General features: G+C 38.2%; 1 protein-coding gene across 1 annotated transcript; it reads right to left on the reverse strand.

Moving 5' to 3' along the window:
- Window positions 1-1,661: 1,661 nt before the first annotated feature.
- On the reverse strand, window positions 1,662-18,611 carry LOC102205606 (FYN-binding protein). Its single transcript, XM_005730251.1, has 16 exons — window positions 18,447-18,611; window positions 12,201-12,852; window positions 11,225-11,339; window positions 10,702-10,757; window positions 10,515-10,552; window positions 10,177-10,211; window positions 9,587-9,686; window positions 9,308-9,470; window positions 7,262-7,409; window positions 7,122-7,138; window positions 6,706-6,766; window positions 6,455-6,497; window positions 6,157-6,319; window positions 4,444-4,477; window positions 2,533-2,570; window positions 1,662-2,421 (listed from the first exon to the last, which is right to left on the reverse strand). The coding sequence occupies exons 1-16, from the start codon at window positions 18,447-18,449 to the stop codon at window positions 2,396-2,398; spliced, it is 1,692 nt and encodes a 563-aa protein (XP_005730308.1). The 5' UTR covers window positions 18,450-18,611; the 3' UTR covers window positions 1,662-2,395.
- Window positions 18,612-18,848: the final 237 nt, after the last annotated feature.

Genomic DNA, 18,848 nt, shown 5'->3' on the forward strand with positions numbered 1-18,848 from the left:
TGTTTTGAGTTACTCTCCAGAGTCTGCACTTTGGGTCCTTCTCCTGCCTTCACACAGCCGTCACATAACAAACATGAAATTAGTAGTCTGATATCATGGTTGTCTTAAAGTCCAGCGGGCTGGCTTAGGGGATGAAAACGGAAATTCAGTTTGTTATTAACTTCATAAATAGTGCTATCATTTTTACTTTAAGTTTTCTAAAGATTTCCAAAATATCGCTGTATTTTTATTTTATTAGCATGAGGAGGGATTTGTTTGTATGTTTATTGTGACTGGGCTTTCCACATTTCTCTGTCTCAACCAGCACCAACAAAATGATAATAAAAATAAGAATAAATAAGAGCCACTGGTAGAAGCATTTGGACAGAAACTAAAAACTAAACAACAAATATTCAGCCCAGACTGTAAGTATTTGGACATTTTGAATATTTTTGTTGTTCTTCAGTGTCTCTGCTTAAACACATGCATTGTTGACATAAATGATGAGCTTTAAATCAGTTTTGGAAGAACTTGAACGACTTCAAATATAGTTTAATATTTGTTAGTTTTTTTTCCAGCATTATGAATATTGTTGCATTAGGAGGGTTTAATTTAAAGAATAAATAAGTATCAGTACAAACTAAGCATTTCTTAATAAAAAGCAAACATCTATAAATATTTATGGTTTATGACTGTGGATGAAAGGAAAATAATTTTAGACGAGATGGACATAAACCTCATTCTGTCTGCAAAGCGCTTCTCGAGTGTTCTGCAGGATGCAGGTGAGAGGTTTCACCACAAGATGGAAACAGAAACAAAGGCCTGTGTGTTGTTCCTGGAGTATTTAAAAGTAGAATGGGAGGCAGAGCCTTCAGTGTTCAGGCCCCTCCTCTGTGGAACCAGCTTCCAGTTTGGATTCAGGAGACAGACACTATCTCTACTTTTAAGATTAGGCTTAAAACTTTCCTTTTTGCTAAGTTATATAGTTAGGGCTGGACCAGGTGACCCTGAATCCTTCCTTAGTTATGCTGCAATAGGTGTAGGCTGCTGGGGGATTCCCATGATGCACTGGGCGCTTTGTCCTCACTCACTTTGTGTTAACAGACCTCTCTGCATTGAATCATACTTGTTACTAATCTCTGTCTCTCTTTCACAGCATGTTTTTTATCCTGTCTTCCTTCTCTCACCCCAACCGGTCCCGGGAGATGGCCGCCCCTCCCTGAGCCTGGTTCTGCTGGAGGTTTCTTCCTGTTAAAAGGGAGTTTTTCCTTCCCACTGTTGCCAAAGTGCTTGCTTATAGAGGGTCATTTGATTTTGCGGTTTTTCTCTGTATGTATTATTGTAGGGTCTACCTTACAATATAAAGCACCTTGAGACTGTTGTTGTGATTTGGAGCTGTATAAATGAAATTGAATTGAATAGAACTGCTGAGTTATTTCAGCTTTGATGTAAACCCACCCAGACAGATAATGTGTAGCTGTCCTCACCTTAGTGATGGCAAACCTCTCAGTCTTTCTAGAAAATAAACTTTACCACAGCAGGAAAGGACTTTAACTCCCATTTGACTAAACATAATCAAACATTTTCACTAGTTGAGCTCTGTTTTTATTTTTTATTAAGGAACAAACAAAACAAAACAATCAATCATCAGATAAAAACTATTTTATTTAAATTATCTCAGAGGGTGAAAAATACACACATCAACAGTAATAGTGTATTTATTTTCTATACAAGCACTTTGACAAACACTGATGAGTTTGTTGACCCTCGACAATCTGTGTGCACTTACACTCACCAGCCACTTTATTAGCTATACATTACTAAGATAAGGTTCCACTTTAATTCTTTATGGCAGAGATTCAAGTGTCACTGCAGATTTTGTTGGCTGCACATCCATGTTGTGAGTCTGTGAGTCCATGAACAGGACCGAGATCTGGTGACTGTGGAGGCCATTTGAGTAGAGGGAGCTCTGTGACATCACGTGTTGATACGTTGAGCAGGTAATATAGTGGCAGGTGAGTGAAGGTTTACAGTAAGTTTGTTTACACAGTCTTATTATGAGTGACCTTTTGTGGACAAAAAAACCCCAAGTCCTTATAAATTATTATATTTATATTTAAGTTTGATATATCGTTTGATTTTGTCAGTTTGAATAATTACACAGTTGGATTAAGTTTGAACTTTTATACAGCTTAGCACAAACAAATTTACAGAAACTCTACAAACCTGTGACTTTTCAACACATTTCTGCAGTTTGTGCAATCAAATAAAGCATCTGTATCCAGACAGATTCTGTCTTTACTTGATTTTCTAGCATCCAGTTTTTGGTTATAGTTCGATAAAGCTAAAAAATGTTTGGTTTGTTTGTTTCCTTTTCTCTCTTGTATGTTTAGTTTGATACGCTTTAATAATCATTTTACAGAGAATCGTTGTCGTAGACATCTGAAACAAAACAGAGAAAGAAAATGCGCCTTTATACTTGCACTTCAATTACAAATGACAAAAGCTCAGTCTGACTGGATTTTACTGCAGAGTATAAAAACTGAAACTTACCATCTGCATAGTCGACGTCATCATAAATGTCTTGTTCCCTGCAAAAGAATATTTGGAACTTGTGATATTCCATAAGCTTCATCAACAAGGTTTAAACTAAACTAGTTAAAAGCAGAAAAGGTGGTTATATACAAGCCATTGCTGTGACGTGCATATTTTTTGTAACTGAGTGGATAATTTCAGTTTTAATGTTAGTTTATGAATACATGAATAGATTTCCAATAATAATATATGCTTCTGAGGCCCGGACAAAAACAAGGTTTGGATATTTAGATAAGATTTTTAAAAGACAGTTTCACTAAGACTACATGTGAAAAAAACATTTTATTCAACTAAAATAAAAATAAAAACTAGACTTTCAGAAAAAAGACAAAGCTAAAATAAAACAAAAACATGAAGCGAGTATCTTTAGTTTTAGCACTTGTACATTTTGTAAAACGTATTATTAGCATTTGGCTGATGAGGATTTGATGGGCAGTTTGTGTGTATTGGATTTTTGTGTTTTACTGGGTTTCCTGTCTCTTGCTTCTGTTCTCCAGAAACACTAAATAAAGGATTAAAACGAACACTGAAACTAATAAAAACTGAAGCAAAACTAAACATTTTAAGCAATTGAAACTAAACTGAAACAAGCAAACTGGCTCCTGAAATGAACTGAAGCTAAACTGAATTTTTTTTAAGTTAAAATTAAAAAATAAATAAATAAATAAAGCTAAAAACAAATTAGAAAATACAAAACTGTAATAACTTTTGTTACATTTTTTTTAATGGTTATTTATGATATTTCATCTTGGCTCTTGCTTGATAACAAAACGATTTAATGTGATAAAATGATCCTCATTCGTATGTACTCCTATTTCATAAACACAGAAACAAGAAGAATAGAAGAAAAGTGAAAGCTCAGAGGAGCCGGAATCGGGGGAAAAAGACAATGCCTGAAGTCTGCTGTGGATAATAAGCATTGTGGAAGCTGCTGAAGCTGTGGGAAGGGAAACATCAGCTCATCTAGACGGGCACTCTACACTTTAAGTGAGGTTTCCCCTTCCAGAGGATATTATTCTTTCCCCTGTTATCAATCTTATTTGTTACTGTGATCGACTGCCTAATGTTGAAGAATCTGTCTCAACCTATTAATAGGACCCAGAATAATATAAAGCTAAAGAAAGGAGAGGTGCAGTTTAATGCACTTTTAGCAATACATTAATAATTATATAAATCAGTAAATAGTTGAAGAAATCAAACTTTTAGGTGGTTATGCACATTTGTGTGTATCTGAATTCCACTTAAAAGGTTTCTACTTCCTGTTCTGCATGTTGTAATGAAAAAATGACACAGTCCTAGCTTGCACATTGCTTCGCATGCACACAGACAGCGTGTGTCCTCACACATCTAGTATACATGCAAATATACTTTCCAGGTCGGGGGGCAACCAATGTAAAACTAGGAATATGTTTAGTTATAAAATTTCAAATTCTTTTGTCCTTCAATACAGGTGTTCAAGTAACAGCCTGTATAAAATGAAAATATTTGCAAAACTCAGGAGGCAAACGCTATATGTCACGAAAAAAGTGCAAAAAAAAAAAATGCAATTAAATTAATGTAATTTAAACCTTTAACACTGTCTACTACATTAGTATTAGTTTTAATTTCAAAGATGGGAATTTATGTAATAAATTCCTAGATGCAATGATCGGATTAAATTAGTTTCAACAGATCTTTTTAAACAGTATCATGCACTCGGACACACAGATGTGCACATCAATGACCCTTATATTATACATTTCATACACTAAGCTTTATCTTTGACAATCTTCAAAAAACACACATTTAGCGTGATTTATTCCTTCTTTACACTTTAAGGAAGTACATTGACATAGTCAGTCACATATGAAGTCAGGAGGATTCACTTACATTGGAAGAAGAAGAGATCTGGACACATAACCATCTGTGAAACAGGAGACAGCACAGAAATTATCACTATTTATTATCATCATTTGAAATATTGAAATACTTTTTGAATTATTGTCTGATATTACTACACAAAAATGATCTGTGTTGTGTTTTTATTACTCCATAAAGACTTAAAAGGCCGATGGGTATTGTTGTTGCCCTGCTGGGCTGGCAGGCGATGTGAATGTGATAGCTTGAGACCGAGCCGACGTAGGAGTTTCAAATTTATATAGCGTAGGTGTAGCTACTAAAAATCTCAAACGAGTTCGAATCCCAGTGACGTGACCTCAAAATCAAGGTGAAGTCCACCAGTACATCTTTACTTAGGTTAGAGGGATTGTTCTCTGTGGAGTTCATTCATGTATTGGCATATGTTAGTTCATCCTCACTAGTACTGTATCTTCTTGTATCCTGTCAAATCTTCATCTTCTTGTGTCATGTTGTCAAGTCCTTGTCGCTGTGTAATAACACTCCCTCTTTTATTTTGGTAGGCATTTGTCTCCCGTGTCTTATATTTCATTTTTCTTTCTTTGTCATTACCTTGATTAGCTTCAGCTGTGTTTTGTTACTCTAGTGTTTCCATTCTCCCTGATTACCTCATTAGTGCATATATATCACTAGTCTCCCTACAGTCATTGTCAGTGTCTTTTCTTTTGTTGTTGTTGTTATAATTGTGTGCTTCATGTGTTTCTTTAAGAGTTTGCTGTTTTTATGTGTTACTGTGAATTTTGCTTCTTTTGTCCATAGACTTCTACCGTCAGTCTAATTAACAGTTATTTTTTTTTATACTTTGTCTGCATATCCTGCATTTGGATCCCTCTTTGCTGTGACTGTGACACTATGTTTTAAAGACTTTCATTGAACATCAGTGCTTATAAAGGAGTAAATTCTTGTAACTTTGTTGTTCTCTTGGCTTTATCTTTCTGTGGCACAAATTTGTGTTTTATTGAAATATCTTAAGTTTTATGGTAATATTTGGGTCAGGTTTAACCAACAAGAAAGGATATAGGAAGAAATGTCAATGGCCTGATTTTTCATCAAGCAGCAGCAGATCAACATATTCAGCAAATACTGTGCTGTAGAGAGAGAAGATGTCATTTTATAACAATTATAAATAATAAAGAAATAAACTAAAACTGTGTGACATCCCCTTTTATTATTACTAGAAATAATGTTTTATTTGGCTTTCATTTGAGGTAATTTTTTATTTAGTTAATTAATATTTTTGGGAATATGATTGCACTGTTTTGTTTTGTTTTTCAGCATGCTCTTATTATTATTATTATTATTATTATTATTATTATTATAATCTTCGCAGCAGTTTCTTGTCTAATCTTTGTTTTTAACATTGTCTTTAAGTCACCATTGACTCCATCTGGGCCATGTTCAAACACATAAACATACAAATGGCTGAAATGTTTTAATTATAAAGCCTCTTCTACGAAAGGTTTAGAAGATGCGTACATCTTTTACAGGAATTTTATTTCTTTTTCCAGAGGCCGTAATGAACGACATATGAAAAGAACAGTAAGAAAAGCTCATGACCTCATATATATTTGAAAAAGGACAAACAAACAAAATCCCAGAGTACTTCATGTTTTCTTAAACCAGTGAACTGCAAATTCTACAAATTAAAATTACAAAAGTGAATGAGATGCTGATGGTTTTACATACATTTCCCAAACCTGTTGCGACACAGAGCTTTCTTGCTGTTGGTGAGCTGGATGACATCCACAATCTCTCCCTGTGTTACAGGCAGATCTTTTGCTCCTGGTTTCTTTATGATGGAGTTAGGATCCACTAACATGGTGTGCAGCACCCTGAGTGGTCCATCATACTGGGAAACAGTCACAGTGGTCGAATTTTTAAAAAAATGAAAAGGGCGATTCCCATTGCATGAGTAAAAAACAAACAAACATCTGAATTGATTGCAATGCAGATGGCACTCTGCAAAGCTTTTAAAAAGGTTTACCTTAAATTTTTTTTTCAAATCCTTCTCCACTTTGGGGTCTATGCTGAAAAATACAATACGGTATAACAGTTAATCACAAATGAATTCATTATCAATTTCCTCATTGTTAAATTTTGTTTTTCTTTAACACCATCTGATGTCACCATTGACTAGATCTGCACACGTAAAAGTTATTTTTACGATGAAAATTCACTAATACTTAGTCATCAATATCTCAGCCTTCTTCAAATTAATTGGGGGTTAACTGATACCTGATTTCAGGTGGCGGAGGTGGGAAATCTTCAGGTAGTGGTTGGACATCATCATAGTCATCTGAGAACCAAAAAAAAAGTCCATAAAACAGATGCTAAAGGGAATAAATAATAGTAAATAATAAATGCTACATAATAAGAAATAATAATAAATATTATCTGATGAAAGAAACTGTTTCAAATATTTGTCATTAAAACTAAAAATTTTTAAAAGTACATAGCTATCACTTGCATACTGCAAGATTGCCAAGTAGCTCATAGAAATGTTCTAGAAAAGACAAATTAGGCACCAAATATATCCCTATACATTTTTCCACTAGAGAAAAATACAAGAGAAAAATCCTTTTGTATTTTTATATCATCTTAACTTGGCATAGATTGTTATTTGCACTTCACTGTGGTCTGCAGTCACTTACCCTCATCTTGAATCAGGCTGCAAGTTAGAGGAAACATACAAACAAGGGTTTAGTTGGAAGAGACGTGAGTAAAACTGAAAATGAAATTCAACTGAACAGATGTGAAGCTGCAGCAGAATTAGCAATCTCTTATCCTGCACCTGTCTCTGTTGTTGGAGTCCATATTAAAGATCTGTGGTGGGTCCGGGGGTGGTGGAGGTAACGCTTGTGAGTTTGATTTTTTGTACCCGTGTTTGATCTTCACTGCTTCATAGTCAATATCCACACACGAGTTGTTGATGTATCCATCTGCAGAGAAGTGCAACAACAAAATGAAGCACTGTGGCTTGATTGTGACATTTCATGATTATACGATACGTATTAGCCACACATGATCATCTAATACCCAGAATCTGATCTGTATATTAGATGATTATTACTTATTTTATTACTTAATAAAACTAGATTTATGCTAAATAGCCACAGCACAGAATCCTAGAAGAAAGATGAATCAAGTGTCTTTGAACATGGCATGGTTGTTGGTGCCAGGATTTTCTCAGATAGTAGTCCAAAAAAGAGAAAATATCCAGTGAATGGCAGTCCTCTGGGTGAGAATGCCTTATTGAGGTCAGAGGGGAATAGCCAGACTGCTTTGAGCTGATAGAAACACAACAGTCACGGAAATAACCACTTATTACAATCAGAGGATGCAGAAGAGCATCTTTCAACACAACATGTTAAACCTTGAAGCACATGGGGTACAGTAGCAGAAGACCACACTGGTTGGCAATCCTGTCAGCTAAGAACAGGAAACTGTGGCCACAATTAACACGAGCTCACCAAAACTGAACAACAGAAGATTGGATAAAAGTCTAGTCTGATGATGAGTCCTGATCTCTGCCGCCACGTTATGGTAGTAGAATCAGAATTTGGGATAAACACCTTGAAAGCATGGATCGATTGTATCAATGGCTCAGGCTTCTCTTCATGGTGGGGGCACAGTTTGGGATCTTGAGTACCAACTGAGTATTCTTTGGTGCTTCCAGCAGGAACAAGTCACAAAGCTCAAATATATGACAATTAGTTCATTGTATTCAGATAGACTCCACAGTCAGTAGATGTCAATCCAGTAGAGCACCTTTGGGATGTGATTGAATGGGAGACATTACGGATGCACAGCTACAAATCTGGATCAGCTGCACCAAAATCTCCAAGGAGTCGTGTTGAATTTCTGCTCAATTTCACAAAGAATTAAAGATATTCTAAGATCACAGGCACATCCAAAGGGGTAGCTAACAAAGTGAGCAGTGAATGTATATTTATATCCAGAGTCTGCATTTCTAACATTAACACAGGAAGCAGTTGTTTCTCAGTTCCATATGAGAATTCAACTATTGTTAAATGAATCTGTGCAGAGGGAGCAACAGCATCACTCTCCTGCTACATAAGCACGCTTACACCATAATGTGCTAAAGTTCTGTCACACTAACTGCATTTTGTTTACATTGTAACTTTGTGATACTTTAGACGTTATGGTCTCAAATGCTCAGTTGCAGATACTTTATATTTTTGAGGACATAGTAAAATAAATAAATAAAGTGAAAAGTTGTTGCCAGAGCCCTTTGAGGAAGTAAGGAACAGAAAAAATATCTTACAGAAGGAAGTACCGTAATTAACGACTTTCGGGGGGAAAAGTGCGAAAGCTGCATTATTTGAGTTTTCATTTGTCAGTTACTGGCATTACTTTGCTTTTTTGATGAACAAATAAAAAATAAAATAAAATCAGTAGGAAGAAACTGAATAAATCTGACATGAAAGAGGGACCTTGTGCTAAAATCCGACGCCAAGAGGTCCTCACCAAGCAACTCACTTACCCAGTCACACACACCTTCATACAGTCCTTCACTCTAAGCCTAATTATTGCCTAATTCTCACACACACACACTCTGCACCAGGATACTTTGATATGCAGACTGGAGGAGCCGGAGATCAAACCATCAAGACTTCCGATTGGTAGACGCCCTGCTTCATCTCCTGAACCACAGCTACGATAATATCACCACCGACGACAATAACCAGTGTTTCAGATGGAAAACTTTGATGCAGAAGTCTCTACTTTGTTTGCTTTCTTTTTTCTTTTGATATTTTGGTACAAGTCAATTTATTCAAAGGCTTTCTTTATGTGATTGACTGAAATGTAAACTTACAGTTTCCATTAATAGTGCGTGCCAACCATCTGCCTCCCGGGTTACCCGTCACACGGAGGATCTCCACGCTGTCCCCCTGGTGCACGCTCAGGTCCAGTTTCCCTTCCCCATTCCAGTCGTACCGGACTTTGGCGGTGTGAATAACCTCTATCTCTCCTTGTAACTGTACGGGGGAAAGATATAATGTTTACACCAAAGGGATGAGGCGGAGCAGGATAACTTAACCATTAACCATTCAGGCTAACTTAAAAGTCATCTTTTCTCTCTCCGTGTCTTTACCTGAAATTTCTTCTTGAGCTCACTCATTTTTTTCTGAATCTCTTTCATGTCCTTCTCCTGTTTCTTCTTAACTTCTTTCATGGCGGCTTTCTCTTGCTCCCTATAAGAGAAGAATCAAATAAACAAACGAAGACCGGCCACCTTTTAAAAGAATTCCCCCTTCACAGATTTTGAGTTAGGTGCCTTTATTTTTCGTTTTCTGGGCAGATAAATGTTTCACACATAAGCGTTTTACACAAAAAGTTTTTCAAGTTCTCCAGTCTTCCCACATTTCGACAGACGTTGCCTGAATTCTGTCACAATGTTTTTGCTTTAACAGGAAATTCTGTATGTTGAATCACAGGAAATGAGTGTGACTTACTCTTTATAGTAAACGATAAATAAAGATGTAGATATCGTACCAAGGTACCATTTGTTGCACTGTAACTTAAATACTGCACCACAGATCACTTATGAGGTGCAAAAATAACAGAAGCAGCAACAGAAACAATAGAAACTGTAGACTGCTTTCTGTTCATGCAGCTGCAGCCACATTTCTATTAAATAGAGACTCAGTGGTTTAATGGGGAAGACAGAACATTCATACTTACTCATCAATCATCTCATACACCTCGTCGTCATCATCCTGCAAGAGAAAAGCTTTTATTTGTACCCGTAAAGAGCAAAGACAAGTCATCTTGTACGGGATTATTAGATAAAAGCGGCACTTCTGATTACTTCTGATAAAAGAGTGCCTTTTTGTAGATTTTCAAAGCTTAAATCAAAAAATGATCAGAGCTGTTTATTTTTTGTGCCTTATTATTTTCTAAGAGTGCAATGTTGGTTTTAAACCTAGTCTATTAACAGATTCAGGGAAATGTGCTCTATGTTCTTGCAAAGCGAGACTTCCACCGTGGTAAATTTTTCGTTTTTGCTTTTCTTTACTCACCCCATCAACACACTGTGAACTGTGTTCGCTGCAGTTCTCTGTAAAGTAACGCAAAATATAAATTATAAACCGATATGTGAAAACAGGGCATGTCCTCTAATAGAAAACACAATGTTAAAAATACCAAGCAGTGACTATAGCTCAGACAATGTGTCAGAGAAGCTTCAAGAACAAAACAAGTCTTCACCATTTTTGTCAATGTCGATATCGTCATAGGGATCCTGTTCGTCTTCATCCAGGTCCCTGAAATCGACAATCAGACAGGTTTCTCTGATTACTGGTCAGCAAGTGCTTTGTTACATCTGTATTCACTCAGTAGGAAAAAGCTTAATTTGACTGTTAAAACCATCATCCGGTCAATAAGGTTTTTCTTTGAAAGTATACTTAGGTGTGTTCAAAATGCATTTTGAGAAACAGTGTTGCTGTGCAACAGGCGAATCCTCGCACATATTTTCTAATCTCGGGTCACGACTGCAGCAGCGGTAAACCCTCTGCTTCGTAATTCTTCAGCATCTCTTGCCCGCACTAGATGTAAATGAAGTCATTTGAAAGCTGAAACTAAGGTGTCCTATAATACTTGGTTTAAAACACTAAGAGTTTCACACAGTTTCCTTTGCATCAGTTCAGCAGCACTGGGCCTCTTACATAAGAGGCTCAAAACCAGACATAACAGGGCTTCACATCATCGTTGTGTTAACCCAAATACTTACGCAGAGGCAATCTGCCGCTGCAGTCTGTTGGGTTTGTCAGAGCGTTGTGGAGGTTTTGGAGGACTGACCACTGCCGGTGGTGCTACAGGTAAAGACATCCTTCTGCTTCCTGAGCCTACAAAGAGTAGCAGAGAAAAAAATCTTTGCACAATGACGTTACGACAAAATGAAATGGATGAAAGAAGTGTAATCCCACAAAAAGCAATCACACAAACAGCAGAAATTACTGTTTTACACACGCGATGTTTGGTGCTCTGTTTGGTGCTCTGTTTGGTGCTCTGTTTGAGTGTTCTGCTTTTTCCTTTAAAGTGGTTGAACAAATCAAGTTTTTAGCACATTTTTGTCACTGACAAAGCACACTGAGGACTGTCAGTGTCAGAATCTGTCTCATTACAAGATTTGAAAACAGATTCTTTTTAAAAGTCTCTCCTCCTTTTAAGAGTCTGATTTATTTTCCAATAAATCAGACTTAATGCTTGATTTACGTTCGGAGCTGAACCTCACCGCAGATTGCTGTTGTCCCTTTTAGATTTGATTTGGACAATTCTGACATTTTCAGCCATCGTAGCAAGAAAATTAAAGACACGGTTATGTTTCTGTCCATCTCCGTGACAGGACATGACAGCGTGAAGAACATCAGGTCCACTTAACTGAGCAGCTCAAAGGAAGTTAGTCATCATTCATTTTATTATTTGTATTCTGGGAGTTCAGTTAGGAGCGCCCCAGGGCAGCTGTGGCTACAATGTAGCTTGCCATCACCAGTGTGTGAATGTGTGTGTGAATGGGTGAATGACTGAATGTAGTGCATAGCGCTATACAAATGCAGGCCATTTACCATTTTACCATAAACTATACACCAGCCACAGTCACAGTACAGCAGACACAAACAAGTCAAGATGGTCTCACTTACTGTGTTAACTTAATATGATGGCGCACCTTATTAAGGGACTTGAACACCTGAACCAGACAGACTTACCATCACTCGTCCTCGGGGCAGGAAGAGCAGGAGGAAGCCCTCTCCTGTTCCTCCGAAACGGCTCCAAGTTGACAGTCGGAGGTCTTTTAGGTTTCACGGGCATCGGTCCTTCAGGGGGCAGAGGCCTCCTCAGTGGGGTCACTTCCCCCGCGCTCCTCTGTCGAGGCTGCTGTCTGAGTGGAAGAGGGGTAGAGGTGGGAGGTGGAACAGGAGCTGAGCTTCCAGCTCCTAGTCGGGGTACCTGGGGTACCTGGGGTACCTGGGGGACCTGGGGGACCGGGGACTTCTGATGCCTCAGCATCATGTTCTGTAGCATCTCCCCCGTCTGCTTGACTTTGGTAGCATCTGTTGGCTGAATGGGGGTTCTGAGTCCAGCATAGGCAGGCGGTCGAGGGAACGAACCCGGTCTGGGAGGGATCGAAGCCGCCATCGGCTCAATTCTCGGGAGTCTCACCGGGCCTGGGCCAGCCAGATGAGGAGGAATCGTGGGTGAAAGTCTATGTGTCAGCTCGCTCTCTGCCACTGGAAGAATGGCTCTCCCAAACCCAGGTCGAGGAGATTTCGGCGAGCCGCTGTCCCGGCTGCTGGTATCCGAGGTGCTGGATTTGCTGTTGAACTTGGCTCTCAGAGCCTTGACATCAACGCTGTCCCCCTGAAAACAACACAAGAGCAGAATCTCAACTGCAGCAGCTCTGCTTGTAAAGCAGGAAGTTAGCAGCGCAGCACAGAGCAAGGCATGCCCCCCACGCACACAAACACACACACATCAAACCCCTACGCTATCTTTACAAAGTGAGAATGCAGCGTGCAACAACACTGTTTCCTGGTTTGTTTTGATGTTCACAGAACTGATAGCTCTCTTTGCAGCACTTGAAACTTCTTGGTGAACTCTGAACACCAAAGAACCAAATGATGTGAGAAGTAATTATTATTAGATGTTAGTCAAGAATAATAATAATAATAAAAAAAAGTAGATCAGCACAAATGCATTTTTAAAAAGCATGTGAGCTAAAGTCCTGTTTGCCGAGATTTTTGGTGAAAGTAAACACAGGGGGAAAACAAAAATCTTGTCACTCTTGAGAAATATGCTAAATGAAAGCATCTTCTAATGAAACATAATGTTATGCACTGAGGGCTCAACCCTGGGACCAGCTGTTTTACTTCTTACCCTTGGGTCATCTTAACAGGCTCATTAATTCGTACTTCAGCTATATTGAAGATAAACAGTAGTGCCTCAGTGCTTCACCATTAATAATCCTCAGTTTTACCATCACAGCTGACCTTGTTGTGTTTGGCTGTGTTTAGCTTCTCCGGCGACCTCAAATCACCTCCTTGAAATCTTTGACAAGAATTGAAATTTTGAACGTGATCTCCGAGCTCACCCAGTCTCATTTATTTCATCTAAGAAGCACAAATCAAACCTCTGCTGTCATTTAACAAGTTGGAACTTTTATTTTCTCCCATCTCGATTATTTGAACTCATTGTTCATGCGTGTTTCTAAGTCCTCTGGTTGGTTTAGATGCAGCAGCCAAACGCCACATCACCCATATTCTTGCTTCCCTGCATGAACTAGAGGTCGTTTTAAAATGTCGTTCATCACGTATAAATCCTGCTGAGACCTCGTTCGGTCTGTTGTCTTTGATCAGGACTTTTTGTTTTTTGAAATCCATTTTTCCAAAGCTTAAACTTTGGAAAAATGTTGTTGCGGTTTTGCGGATGACTGAAGATAGGATAGGACTGGTTCACATCAAAACTGTGGACCAATTTGCAACTGTGCATTTCAAAATAAAGTTATCAGTGCCAAAACCAAGTCTGATACCAGCGCTTTGTTTTGTCCATATTTGTAATCTGTTTGTTTCCCTGCAATGCTGCAAAATAACCTATTATGACAATCATGGCAGCATAATCCGAGCAGATTTGTTTGGATCAACACTTCCTCAAACACATTACTGGTTAAAGTCATTTTAATGGTGATGTATTGAGACCTAAACTGCACATCTTGCAGCTATTCTAAGTAAGTAAGTACAAATGAAATTATGACTTAAGATGACTGAAGATAAATATTGCAAAGTGCTTCACAGCAACAAAGTTTTTAGTGGGAGTTCAATGGGAGCGAGTCCACCGTTACTCCAAAAGCTTTAGTTCTCAGCCTCGTCTGCTCCACATGCAGCGGGCCACATGACCTCATATAACCTGCTGGGGATCAAATCAAATCAAATCACTTTTATTGTCACATCACATGTGCAGGTACATTGGTACAGCACATGTGAGTGAAATTCTTGTGTGCGAGCTTCACAAGCAACAGAGTTGTGCAAAATACAATAATGTAAACAAGCAAAATACAAGAATGGCTACATCTGAAAATAATAATAAATATATGTACAAATATACGTATCAATGTAAACGTTTATTTATGTGTGCTGGTGAATGTCCATTTTTAAAAGGAATGAGTTGGAAATCGTAAATTACTCTGCTGCATCACTTTATTCAGTTCAGTTTAGAGTATTTCACATGTTCTCTAGCAAGCTGGCAGTAGACTATTTATAAAGGTGGATGACCTCACTGCTCCCTAAAAGTAAAGCCAAGACATATCAAGACACTGCTGACTCCAGTGAGGGCTTCCACTGAGTGAGAAAAAACCCCGTAAACATCAGAATATCTTTCTCCAAAGTTGTTTTTCAATCATTTTTAGTAGATCTTGTGAGTGTGAGTAGATCTCACTGATGTACTATCAAGCATTAATCAGACATTTAGTGTTACAAACACGGGATGTGATGTCATGCGTGACACCTGCACTGAAAAAGGCAGTCACGAAGGGAGCTGCTTACTTCTTCTTGGAAACTGTACCTCAAGATCTGCAGATCTGAGGGAACTTATGCAAGTTAAACGTGTGCTGTGTAAACTATTCGTTAAACTAATGTTGTTAATCGCTCTGACAACAATAAGAAAAGAAAAATTAAAAAGTACATTACTCATAGCCTGATCACTGCAACATCACTCACTGATTAATGCCCCATCTTGAAGCTGTTAGCCGAGGCTTTCATTTTGTCTTTGTATTTTAAAAGTCAGCATGGCGAGTGAGGAAGGGACCAGACTGAGAACTAGGAGGACGGCGCTCTCCGTGACATTTGGGACGAAGACACATTTTATTGTAGTTGTAGCTTCTGTACACCACTGCAGTGGATTATAAATCAAAGAACAAAGATGTCACTGAACTGATGACTGATCACAAATTTAGCATGAGCTGTTTGAGACTGACAGTCACTTTTATGCACAGCCTTCACATTTTAGTGAACTAACATCAATTTAAACATATATATAAAAAAATACTCCTTTGAATGCTTGCATGAAAGAACAACTCACCAAATGCTGTTTTTTCCATTGAGTTGCTCTACTAGTCCTTTACTGCACCTGCCTTTAGCTGCTGCTTGTTTGAGGGTCTCTCTGCTTTCAGTTTTGTATTCAATAATAGAAAAGCATGCACTATTCGGTGGAGATCATGTGACTTACTTGGCCATTGAAGAATATTCTTTAATTGGCCTCAAGAAACTCTTGTTGCTTGGTTTGGGTCATTATCTATTTTCACAGTGAGGTGCTTTCTGATTGCTTCTGCAGCATTTGGCTTAAGCTGAGCAGAGAGTATGGTTCTGTTTGACACATAATGCTTTGGATCATGATCTGTTTCTCCCTTTCTTCATACTTTTCTCATCATTCTGGTACAAGTTCATCTTGGTTACAACTGTCCAATAAGTTATTTATTTATTTACTCGTTTTTTACAGAACTGTTTAAGGTGGAGCCGCTTTTTTATGCTTTGCACCATTATGCCACACATGCCATTGAAGAGCCATTGAAACATTCATTACATGTGTGTTCATGTTAACCTTGCACAAGTTCGTTTTTATTGATACCTCTGTAAAGCACTTTGGGATACTACATAAATACGTTGTACTTACTGTTGTCTCTTTCTACGTGAACAGAACACTCACACCAAGGCAGACAGTCTTCAACATGTGACATGTTGTTGCTCACCTTTTGTGTAAGATGTTTATGAGCCAAGTAGGGGTGCAAAAAGGCTTAAGCCAAGGGACAGAGGAGGAAGGTACTGGCACGTTTTCCAGAGCTCACAAAAACAATCATATGACTTGCAGGAAAGCACCTTGATGACAGAGAGGTTTGCACCTGTGACCCTGGTGCACGAGTTTCTAGAAGTTACTGGCATGCGCTTCATCTGTGCACGACAGGGTGTTTTGCTTTGCTTTGCTGGTGACTGAGCACGGATCTCCCAACGCTTAATCAGCTTTTCAGAGGTCATTTCCCGTCTGATCGCTCTGTGAACCACAACGCACTGCTGCTAGCTGGTTGCTATCACACCGGAAGTTTTAACTAGACATCCACTGCATTTGAATATTTCCAAATGGCTGAAAATGAAAATGGACAGAACTGCAAACTAATAGTAATTATTTAATTAATATTTCCAAGTAAACAGATGAGAAAATTAAAATAAATATATTATTTTCCCCCTATAACCTCAAGATTTTTATGCATTTTAGGCATTTTACGTTTAGTCATGTTATTCTTAAAAAATGTTTCATATGGATGAAACAATGGATAATAATTAGCATCTCTGTGAAGCTTATATTTAAAATATTTTGTAGACATTGGGGTTTTTAAATGAATCCTTATGAAGTAAATCAAGAGAGGTTGCGTAGTGCTGGATGGTAGAAGCGGAAATAGAGAGCGAAACATTTTAGAGATCATTATTATTATTATCATCCTCAAGTCACATTGAGATTTAAATCTTATTTCCCAGTAACCCGGCCTTTCAAAATGCTCACAGCATCAAAAGAACCGTAAGGGAGATACAATCGAAACGGAAGCTGTGAAACATGAGGAATGAATATCTCAGCTGTTGACAAAATAAAAACAATAAACGAATCACACCATCACTCAGTGTCACTCGTTCAGGCTGTGAGCTGTGCAAAGTCAAAAAGTAGCTGAAGAGCAGGAAGTGCTCGCAACCACACACCTCCATACCTCAGCTAGCATCCTGCACCCGGTTACCATAGAAACGCATGCTGCTGTTACTCCTGCACCAATAAGCTGCAAGCTCCGTTCACAGTTCGGGGCGGCAGCATCGCCTTTGTTACAGGGAACAAAGGAAGCAGACAAAAAACTTTCCCTCCAAACCACAAAAAAAAAGAAAAAAAGAAACACTCACATGCTCGCACACTTTCAGTCAGCGCGCGCCTGCTGCAGAGCAAACACAGGCTGACACAGTTAACTAGATTATTTTAAAAACCACAGACTGCTTGTGCAGGTGTGCTGCACTCAGGTCCTAATGAGAAAACAGTACTACTGTAACTCTACTGTAACAAACAAGACAGTTAAAAATACATATGCTACTGCAAATTTCATTCTTATGGTCAGGGTAAAACCAAGTTTTTTTTGTTTTTTTTTAAAATAATTACCAATTGTCTGCAATGACGTCCAGTTTAAAGGCCACACCATTCACAAGTAAAATGTCTTGATTTATTTTATCCCCAGTTCAGCTTTTCAGTCACCCATGAAGCCCGAGAATTATACTAACGTGTAAAATCAGAGTGGCCAGGGTTAATACTCCCTGCTGATGAGTAAAAAAGAAACAAGAAAAGTGATGGAAGAATAAAATCCTTTCCTAAAAGAGTTCATAACCTATGACTATGACTCTTTTTTTTTTGTCTAACAAAAAGCCTTAGGGTGCTTAACATTCGGATACATTAGAAAATAGGTAGCCATAAAGTTTAGTGTGAATCATTAACCAGCAACAGCCTTGTAATAAAACTTGCTTTCATCCGCTTGACCATGAACATTTCTTTTTTTCCTCTCTTCAACTTCCCCTTTTTTCCCCTGTGAAACTGATCCAGTAAACGCTGTTTAGAAAAACTGTGCCAAACTGTACTTGTCATGTTTTGTGGATATTGTGTTACAAAACTTGAACATTTTAAAGATGGTTAAGTTATAAAAGTACATTTGTTCTAAGTGGAGGATACATAGAAACTGAGGTTAGACCTGTAGTGTTACAATAATACCTGCTGAGGTTCCTTCTACAAAAGTCTAGTTATTCATAAACCTCTTGGTGGTCAGGAGGAAATGGTCAGAGTTAAACACACAGCGCCTGAAGAGGATTGTGTAAGCTTCAGTGGAGGACTTCCTAATTAGTCCATCATTAGTACATTCAAAAAAAGAATAAATAAGAATGCCTTACCATCTTTTCCTTCAGTGATAGTTTATTAGTGGTCAAAACGTTCCATGTCTAGTAGTAACACCAGTATCCAGGCCGATGTAGCTGTGTGTGCTGCTGCACGCACAACCACACTGAGCTTACTGCGAATGAGGAAATGCTCTGCAATTCAGTGTGGGCAAGAGGGTGACTGATAGTGACACAACATGAGAATAAGAGCAGAAAATAATAGGCGCACCACTTTGTTTCATTTCGCCCTGAAAGGTCAGCCTTATCATAATGTGCACAACAACATCCAACCGGGCCTTACTAAGTGTGGCATTAATCTCACTGTGTGCTTTTGTTGATCTACTCTTTGTGTTTGATTATGTGCGAGCGCATGAAGTGAAGAAAAGCAAATTAATTAAGGCAGGAAAGAATAAAATA

This window comes from Pundamilia nyererei, unplaced genomic scaffold (assembly GCF_000239375.1).
Source record: "Pundamilia nyererei isolate P.nyererei 1_Seehausen unplaced genomic scaffold, PunNye1.0 scaffold00036, whole genome shotgun sequence".
Taxonomy (NCBI): domain Eukaryota; kingdom Metazoa; phylum Chordata; class Actinopteri; order Cichliformes; family Cichlidae; genus Pundamilia; species Pundamilia nyererei.

What these genes read in the sequence shown, in the direction of transcription:
- LOC102205606 (XM_005730251.1), bottom strand. An exon ending in CAGCGGCAGATTGCCTCTGC is followed by an intron (nt 10,758 to 11,224) that starts GTAAGTATTTGG and finishes TGTCGATTTCAG; the next exon opens with GGACCTGGATGAAGACGAAC. An exon ending in TGACGTCGACTATGCAGATG is followed by an intron (nt 2,422 to 2,532) that starts GTAAGTTTCAGT and finishes GTTTTGTTTCAG; the next exon opens with ATGTCTACGACAACGATTCT.